The 8,875-nt window shown below is 38.9% G+C and overlaps 2 protein-coding genes across 6 annotated transcripts; both read left to right on the top strand.

Annotated features, from left to right (window-relative positions):
* Positions 1 to 335: 335 nt before the first annotated feature.
* Positions 336 to 4,090, top strand: LOC133725921 (uncharacterized). 2 transcript variants are annotated; one of them, XM_062153337.1, is made up of 8 exons: positions 336 to 482; positions 692 to 1,346; positions 1,664 to 1,780; positions 2,575 to 2,753; positions 2,866 to 2,959; positions 3,076 to 3,153; positions 3,278 to 3,379; positions 3,675 to 4,090. In XM_062153337.1, the coding sequence occupies exons 2-8, from the start codon at positions 864 to 866 to the stop codon at positions 3,843 to 3,845; spliced, it is 1,224 nt and encodes a 407-aa protein (XP_062009321.1). In that variant the 5' UTR covers positions 336 to 482; positions 692 to 863; the 3' UTR covers positions 3,846 to 4,090. The 2 variants fall into 2 exon arrangements, with proteins under 2 accessions (XP_062009321.1, XP_062009320.1); XM_062153336.1 differs by lacking the exon at positions 336 to 482 and having other exon boundaries at positions 631 to 1,346.
* Positions 4,091 to 4,798: 708 nt separating this feature from the next.
* On the top strand, positions 4,799 to 8,743 carry LOC133725920 (BTB/POZ domain-containing protein At2g04740). Of its 4 annotated transcripts, none has more exons than XM_062153335.1 (6): positions 4,799 to 5,437; positions 6,057 to 6,804; positions 7,030 to 7,066; positions 7,205 to 7,338; positions 7,430 to 7,823; positions 8,187 to 8,743. In XM_062153335.1, exons 1-5 carry the CDS (start codon positions 4,966 to 4,968, stop codon positions 7,776 to 7,778), a joined length of 1,740 nt encoding a protein of 579 aa, XP_062009319.1. In that variant the 5' UTR covers positions 4,799 to 4,965; the 3' UTR covers positions 7,779 to 7,823; positions 8,187 to 8,743. The 4 variants fall into 4 exon arrangements, with proteins under 4 accessions (XP_062009319.1, XP_062009317.1, XP_062009318.1 ...); XM_062153333.1 differs by having other exon boundaries at positions 8,156 to 8,743; XM_062153334.1 differs by having other exon boundaries at positions 7,430 to 7,827; positions 8,156 to 8,743.
* The last annotated feature ends 132 nt before the right edge of the window (positions 8,744 to 8,875 follow it).

Here is an 8,875-nt window from a genome sequence, read left to right as displayed (position 1 = left end):
AGAGAGCTTGCTCTCTAAAACTGAAATTTTTGACCAATTTAACCATTATATATTGAAAAATTATGAAATATAATTAATTAATAAGAATAATATGGTAAATTGTAAAAAAAAAAAATAATAATAATAAAAAAACAGAAAATGTGTTAATTGTACGAAAAGTTTTTCCACTATCTTTAATTTTTCTCCACACACATAGTGAGTGGGCCTTACTAGTATTTTTAAAATAAATTGAAAGACATTCTCAAAAGCCAAAATTTAAAAAACAACCCCCAGAAAACTAATTTTGTTTTACGAGCCTACCTTGCTTCACCATTTCCTCTTGTACACCAGCGAAGCTTAGACCATCCATTTCTTTTTTTTGTTTCTGTTTATGTGGAAAGCTTAAATTACCCCCCTCTAATTCCTCAATTCTTGGTAATCAGTGATTGAATTATTCTTAAATTAGAATGATTATTCTTCTGTTGAATCAATCCCCATTTCAGGTACCCAATTTCTTGCCTAATCTTCCCTCTAATTTTTACATTTGAAGCAGATTTTTGTTTTTCCTCTTTTTCTTCTGGGTTTTTACTTTTTAAAAGAGAAAAAGGAAAGCTAGATTAAAAATAAATGAATAATATTAATGATGGCAGAAAAGGTCACAAGGTCACAAATGGTAGTTTTTGGTGATATATGTTGTGCCTGACTTTTGCAGAAACCACAGAAGGTTTGCAGAAAAAGCCAAAGTCTCTGAGCCTCTGAGGCTTGCTTTCTAGACCAGTTCATGGTTGTTTCAACCTGTTGGGGGCTTTTCTAGTTTGACAAAAGGGGCCTATCTTCTTCTTCTTCTTGTTTGTGTTTCCTTTTTTGTTTCTTGATCTCTAGAAATGTATGGAGCCAGACACAAAAGAGAGCTGTCCTTTGAATCCCTAGCTCAAATCCCAATCCTGAGGCCGAGCATCCATGCCCGGAGGGCCAATCTCACCGTCAAGTTCCAGGACCTTTATGGGTTCACGGTGGAAGGGAATGTGGACGACGTCAATGTGTTGAACGAGGTGAGGGAGAAGGTGAGGCAGCAGGGGAGGGTTTGGTGGTCAATGGAGGCCAATAAAGGAGCCAATTGGTACTTGCACAAGTCCGTTTCAGAAGGCCAATCGCTTAAGGCTTCGCTAAAGTTCTCGGCTTTGGCCAATGCCATTACTCTCAAGAGGCTGATCAGGAAGGGGATTCCGCCGGTGCTCCGGCCCAAGGTCTGGTTTTCGCTTTCCGGGGCCGCCAAGAAGAAATCCACCGTGCCGGACAGCTATTACAATGACTTGACCATTGCCGTGGAGGGCAAGGTCACGCCTGCCACTAGGCAGATTGATCATGTGAGTCTGTCTTGGATTGCTATCATGCTTTGTGGTGAATGTTGGATCTTGACTGTTTTTCGATCAAGTGCTTTTCGGGTTTGAAATTGTTCATGTGTGATCGATCTTGTTAGGTTTAGCTTCCTTTAGTGGGATTAATTTTCGATCATATGAGTTTTCTTGTGTGGCTGATCTTGTGATCCATGGCTGTAGCATTTTGTTGTGTGATTATACAAATCCCATTGTGAAATGCTCCATTGCTTTTTTCTGTAATGGTCAGCATTTCTGTAGACATTGTATTGTTATTGAATAGGTTCATTGACTGTGTGTATGTGCAGGACCTGCCCCGTACCTTCCCTGGTCACCCATGGTTGGACACCCCAGAAGGACATGCTGCTCTTCGTCGCGTTCTTGTTGTGTATTCGTTCCGTGATTCGGATGTGGGTTATTGTCAGGTCAGTCTCTTACACCTTTCCAATGTATAATTGGAACCATTCTTTAAGTTTCTGATGTTGTTGAAAAGTAATTTTGTTGCTTCTGTCATTGCTCTTTGATGAAGCTGACTCCAAAAATGGCAGTATGTTTAGCAATTCTACTGTTGTCAATCTGATTGTGTTTCAGGAAATGTACTGTTCAACCATTTTCATATGTATGAAATGTGTTGGACTAATGCTTTTTGTTCAGGTTCTGTCAGTCCGTTCGTTTCTTCCTTATGGCACCTCTAATCAGCACAAGTAAAATGCATCTAACTGATCGATATCCTCCCTCCTCCTTTTGTGTTGTCTTTTTTTTTTTCTCGTCAGATCCTCGTTTTGTGTTAATGAGAAATGTTTTGCTGCATCACTCCACTAAAGAAAATGTCCTGCATTTGAAGCTCTGAACTGCCAAATGGAGAGACTAATCAGGGAAAACCACTAAATAAAACCTGTTGCAATAGTTTCCCAAATGGTTATTGCTATCAGTACCATATGTTGTTCCTCAACACTCGCACCCTGATCTCATTAGGTCCTATATTATGCACCCACTGAAGTATGAGTCTTGCTAAAATGTTTTAGAAGGATCTTCCGCAACAGTTTGTATAACCACAGTATGCTTGGGGGCCATTCTCTGTTTGTCGTTTAGTGTCTTTAGAGAATATCTTATTCGATGTATTTTCCCAGATAGTTATAAAGCAACAAAATTCGATGAATTAATTCCTTTTGGCTGTTGGTATTTACTTAACTTGAATGGTTCAACTTTCTTGGTGCAGGGCTTAAATTATGTTGCAGCATTGTTACTGCTTGTGATGAAAACAGAGGAAGATGCATTTTGGATGCTAGCTGTTCTCCTGGAAAATGTCTTGGTCAATGACTGTTATACAAATAATTTATCAGGATGCCATGTTGAACAAAGAGTTTTCAAGGATTTTCTTGCTAAAATGTGTCCAAGGTACCTTCCCTTTTTTTTTTTGGTGTGTGTTGTTGTTCTGATTTTAGGGACTTAGCCTGAAATGACTTATATTTCTTCTATATATAATCTAAACATTTGAAGAACAATGCAGGGTAGCGGCACATTTGGAAGCATTGGAGTTTGATGTATCCCTTGTTGCCACAGAGTGGTTTCTTTGCCTCTTTTCTAAGAGCTTGCCTTCAGAGGTTAGAGATACTTTTGACTCTATCTCTCTTTTTTACTTTGAAACATAGTGAAATGATTTGTGGGTTTTTTCTGTTGCTAACACTTTCATGGGTCTTTTTTTTTTTTTTTCCAAAAGACTACTCTAAGGGTGTGGGATGTCCTTTTCTACGAAGGGGCGAAAGTTATGTTTCATGTGGCTTTGGCAATCTTTAAGGTACGAGAAATGTGGCCTTTTTCTTTTGCTGGTATCAGTTGTGTAGATTTACTTGCTCTTGGTTGTTAGTCATTAGACATTAATACATGAAAACGTTGTCTGATATCATGACTTGCAATTGCAGATGAAGGAACAGGAGTTGCTTCTAACCCATCATGTTGGCGATGTAATTAATATTCTTCAGAAAACCACTCATCATCTATTTGATCCTGATGAGCTATTGACGGTAACACATTTCTCTGTGCTTGCTCTTTTCAGTGATGTGCTAGAGTGAATACATTTCTCTGTACTTGGCATAACATGCGTACAATACTTTCAAATAAATCTTTTGGCATGGATCATTACCATTAGTAGAGTGAATACATCAATCTTTAATTTATAGCTGATGTTAAAAAGGACTTATGAGAGGTTGCTGGAATGTAGAGAAGTTACTATGCATGGAGTGAACTACATTGGTTTCTTAATTTGTGAATCTGGGCACTGTTGGATTTCCTCCTAATACACTGTCATAATGCTTCCAGGTAGCATTTGATCAGATAGGTTCGTTTACAACCAACACTATATCGAAGCAAAGGAAAAAACAAGAACCGGCAGTGATGAAGGAGCTTGATCAGAGAGTTAGACGGTTAAATTCCCTGAAATTGGAAGAGAATAACATATCGAGTCAAAATGCGGAATGTCACTCAACTTAACGAAGAAAACTGAGTTTGTTGCCTCCTCCTGTTTGTTCCTGTAAAAAGGAGGAACAAACAAGTAAAGAGAGTTGCCTGTTGTCTATTATTAGGAGATGTGTTGTTGTAGATGATCAGTGTACATTTCTGACTTTTACCATATATACTGCAAATTAGGGCATTGTTGCACTTGCTTGCATGCCCTGTAATTTTTGCTTTAATATTGTGTCTACACTTTTCAAGTGAATTAAACTTTAGTTCTTTCATTTTCTTTTCTCTGGAATTTGTTTGATGCATTATTCCCAAATCATAGCTTTTTGAGCCCTTGACCTTATAGAGACTTGTCATTACACACACATAACAAATGCATCCACATCTTCACTATGCTCCCTACACCAAGTCTAAAGTAGGACATTTTCTTTCTGAAGAATTGGATACAAACCGTTTTATAGCTGAAACAAAATGCAAAAAGGGATTTTCAAAAAATGGCATCTAAAAATAGCCTCCTCTTATAAAAACGGAAAGAAAATAGCATTATCGAAATGAACTTTTAATGTTTGGTAAGGTTCATGCAATTTTTTATGTACATAAACGCTATTTTTGTGCATGTTTTCGCCTTCTATTTTAAGCAACTTTCCAAAGACAAAATACAATAAAAAGGGAAAAATATATATCCAAAATTTTATTTTTCAGGCAAAATAGAAAAAGAAAATCCAAAATTATATTTTTTAAGTTAGAAAATCTAAGCTCAGTACCATTTAGTCTAGTGACATAGTCTCTCTCTTTCGTAAGTGAGAGGTTGTGAGTTCGACTTACAAAAGAGATTAGTTGTAGCATTTGAGTTGTTTATCTGATTAAAAAAAAAAAACAAAGGGTTAGAAAATCCAAAAATTATATTTTTGTATTTTGGGTTTTAGGATATTAGTGATTTTTCACATCATCCAGTACCCTATATATGGATACACAAACCCAAATCTCCCTCCAACCCCAAAACCTCTACTGGCTTGTCTTCTGCACTAGCTCACTCATAAAAATGCAAACTTTCTCGAAACCCATGGAAACCCACCATTTTTACTATGAACCCAAAACCCCAAATCACTAATAAACCCCCAAAACGCAGGCCCGAAAACCCGACCCAGCAATGTCCCCGGAGCGGCAATCCTGGACCATCGATCCCGACCTGGACGGGATCGACCTCGACGCCGCCGACTTCGCCTCCTCCCTCCCCATTAAAAAAGTCCCAAACGGCGACGTTTTCGAGGCCTCACGCGCCGGCGACGTCGACCGCCTCAGGTACTTGTTAGAGTCCGGAGTCAACGTCAACGCGCGTGACCAGTGGGACTCGGTGGCGCTCTACTACGCGTGCCTCGCCGGACACCTCGAGGCGGCGCGTATGTTGCTGGAGAGCGGAGCTATATGCACGGAGCATACTTTTGACGGCGATCGGTGTCATTACGCGGCGCTGAATTTGAAGGTGAGGAAGCTTTTGAAGGCGTTTGAGGCGCGGCCGCCGCCGTTGGGGCCGTTGCAGGCGGCGATGAGAGAGACGTTCTTGGGCTGTGCGGCTAATTGGGCCTATTTGGAGCAGGCCCAGCAGTTTGAAACTTCAGCAGGTATTTACTTACTTGTTTATAGTTCATGGGAATGCAATTGCTTATATAATGGGTGTGCATTTGTTTTTGGAATTGAAATGGGTTGGTTTAACATCTGGGAAGGAGTAATGGGTTTGTGTTAACGATTTATAGCTGAAGGGGTTTAGGGCTCTGTGTTTTTGTTGGTAGACAATGCATATTGATTGGAGTGTTGGCTATATTAGTAAGACATAGGTTTATTTCTGTCCTTGGGTTGTTATGATGAAGAAAGTTTTTAGTTTATTTCTTGACCTGTATAGACTATAGAGTGAGGATTGCTTTTTAAACCATAGATGGCATGAAGCTCGGTTTGGTTTAATGAGTTGAGTAAGATAGGTAGGCTGCAGAGAGTCTTGTGTATTCTGATTTACTAATGAAGAGGCGGACAAGTATATGTCTTTTCTGTTTGTGTTTGTATTTTCTGAAATATAGGGATGGATTATGACAATGTCAGCCCTGCTGGTAGCTTAAGCTAAAATTTGTGCCCATTGCAGTTACATCTATGTCAATGTCAGTCAGCACATATGGTCTTGCATATATCTCTCATTCAAGAAGAATATGTATGTTAAAGTGACACACGGCGTTTGATATTCCTGAGTAGGTCTTCCAGCCAGTGATGGATATTTTCCTCCAGATGTGGTATTTTTTGTTCAAGGGAGAGCCATTGAAGCTCATAGAATCATCTTAAGTGCTCGGTCACCATTTTTCAGAAGAAAGTTTGTGACTGATTGGAAAGAACGCAGAGAAGTGAGATTTTCAAGGGAAAAGTTGTCATATCCTGCTCTATACAGTCTCATCCAATTCTTTTACTCTGACAGACTAGAAGTTGCTGTAGATGATATGGAGGATCTTGTGAGGATCTGCAAAGTATGTAAATGTGAATCTTTACAAAGAATTCTCGAGAAAGAATTGATTCACCAAAAGTATGCCGAGTACAAAGCATTGAGAGACATAGACAGCTCTATAAAACGCTTCATCTTACAAGGTGTCTCTCTTCCTGAAGAAGATCGGCTTCCTGCAACTATGCATGAGATCCTTCAGATTTCCCTTGCCAATTCCACCAGGGAACTTAACCTAGATAATGGTGTCAAAGAATTAACATCTTCTGTGGGTACCATGCAAATCAGTGATTTTGTAGAGGATCTTGCAGATGTTTGTGTAAAAGTTGATAAAAAGAGGTTTCGATGCCATCAAGTGGTTTTAGCATCAAGGTCAGAGTATTTTAAAGCAAGATTATCCCGTATGAAGGACTTCCATGAAGGAAAAAGTGATATACCTGTTCATACCCTTCCATGTCTTGAGGAACATGATTTAAGCTCTGAAGCATTCGAGAAGATGATCGAGTATATGTAAGTGTTTTCGTATAGAAGCTGAATTAGAATATATGAAGAAATATGCTTATATTTCATTATTTGGTACTTGGTTGTTTATTTTCTGGTTTTTATTTGATTACATAATAACAATAAATATTTCTTTCCTTGTCAGCATGTCATTGTACTTGTGTGATCAACCATGCTGTAGTTGTTTGGATTTTTTGTGTCACGCAACTTTTCTGACTCCTTTGGTTGGTTCAGGTACACTGACGGATTGAAGGATATAGACCCGGATCAGGTAGATTATATGTTAATAGGAGCTTCTGACATTGCCAGCAAGAAGAAAAAAAATCCCGTGACGTTATTTTTATTTTTATTTCTGAAAAGAAACACACTGGCTTTTCCTGTGCTCTAATACTGATTGTTGACTGAGCAGGCGGGGGAAGTCTTTGATGCTGCCTCTAGATATTTATTATTTCCTCTTAAGCGTGCTGTTGCTGATGTACTACTGCCACACCTGGAAAACGTCTCACCGGCAGAATTGTGCAATTGGCTTATATTATCAGACATGTATGGTGCTCCTTTATCCCGCACTCAGCAGATTTTCCTCGGATATTTTTATCATTAGCTTGTGATTTTGATTCATGGCATTTGTGTATAGGTATGGCGTTCTGAAGATAAGGGAATTTTGTTTAGATACAATAGCTTGTAACTTTGAGACATTTGCTGATACTCATGAGTTCCGAGCAATGCTGTTGACACTCCCTCCACCATCTGGGGATTCATCACTTCGCACCACTAATCCAAGTGCACCGGGAGCTGAAGTCAATACAGACCAACGCAATGTTCTTGATGACTTAAGAGAAAAATGGCTTGAAGCTGAAGCTGCGGAGCTTGACAAGAGAGATGAGAGCGCACTACTTTTTGATAAACGACTTGAGATGCTTGTGGTTGTTGCAGAACAAGAAAAGTGTGATGCAGATCTTACTGATGATATCAATGGTTCCTAGAACATCTGTGTCTCCCTATGCTATTACAGTGAACAAGGAGACAATGTAGGTTAGCCAATTTTGTTTCTTTTCCATTATACTATAAATAAGATACTTATACTCTTCAAGTCTTTTCAAATTGGACTATAGAAAAGTTTAATACATTTGTGTTGAAGTTGTACCTGCAAAGGAATTATTAGTCGAAGCTTGAAAGTAGATTTATTTGATGTTTAAATTAACAGAAAATTACTCGATAACAGATGAAATCTATGAGCACAGTTTTACAAATACTTGGAATTTCAGAAAGATTATAGTGTTGTTGTCCATAAAAAGAAGAAAAGTCGGAATTTCTGAATGTATAGGCTTAACGACTCCTCTCCCATTCACTAAATTCACAGCTATGCTTACTGTCCTAGTTGAGTTCCACAGAGTTGATCAAGCTAGGAGGGTTCAAATCCTCACTCATGCAACTTTCATTGGACTGAAGCACTTCCGACATTGCCTGGAGCGTGCATTTGTAGGCTTGAAGAGAATGCACTAATCAATCACTACCTAAAAATAGTTGAATCCGTCTGAATCAGGCTTCCAGCTGAATATCAGGATATGCGACAAGAGGAACATCATAGCTTCCGACAGGACCAGCAAATTTCCCCATTAGCTCCACAGTGGAAGTCTCTTTCCACAAACTGCTCAGTAAAAGTTGCCATTTCTTTGGTCAAGTTGTCAGTGAAGCAGATCGTGGATGAATGCAAGACGCCATAGGAATATGAGCATTGTCCTTGGCCATGATACACATTTCCTGAATCAAATTACCATGAGAGGAAATATGAAATTGTTCCTGCCTCATAGAGTCATAGGTTTGAATGCCCACATTGTTGATGTCATCCGGTGCAAGCAAAATGTAGAAACTGTTCCTTATCTATCACTGGATGTGAGTTCACTGATTTGCATTTCTGCTTTAAGTACTCGACCTTTTTTACCTGTATCAAACTGATTTTGATTTTTTGAGTCACTATTTTTTGCTTCACGTGCTTATTTTATTCTTTTATGTTTTGGAAAAGTAGTAAAGAACAATGGAGTACAATGCTAAATGCCTGTACAATGCATGTGTTCTGCTG

This window comes from Rosa rugosa, chromosome 1 (genome assembly GCF_958449725.1).
Source record: "Rosa rugosa chromosome 1, drRosRugo1.1, whole genome shotgun sequence".
Lineage (NCBI taxonomy): Eukaryota > Viridiplantae > Streptophyta > Magnoliopsida > Rosales > Rosaceae > Rosa > Rosa rugosa.
The sequence above is the reverse complement of the archived record's forward strand: the minus strand, read 5'-3'. Positions and strand labels throughout refer to the sequence as shown.

Coding starts and splice junctions, on each gene's coding strand:
- LOC133725920 (XM_062153335.1), top strand. CDS start 4,966: ATGTCCCCGGAGCGGCAATCCTGGACCATCGATCCCGACCTGGACGGG. Junction 5,438..6,056: donor GCAGTTTGAAACTTCAGCAG/GTATTTACTTAC, acceptor ATTCCTGAGTAG/GTCTTCCAGCCAGTGATGGA. Junction 7,067..7,204: donor AGGATATAGACCCGGATCAG/GTAGATTATATG, acceptor TTGACTGAGCAG/GCGGGGGAAGTCTTTGATGC.
- LOC133725921 (XM_062153337.1), top strand. CDS start 864: ATGTATGGAGCCAGACACAAAAGAGAGCTGTCCTTTGAATCCCTAGCT. Junction 1,781..2,574: donor CGGATGTGGGTTATTGTCAG/GTCAGTCTCTTA, acceptor TTCTTGGTGCAG/GGCTTAAATTATGTTGCAGC. Junction 3,154..3,277: donor TGGCTTTGGCAATCTTTAAG/GTACGAGAAATG, acceptor TTGCAATTGCAG/ATGAAGGAACAGGAGTTGCT.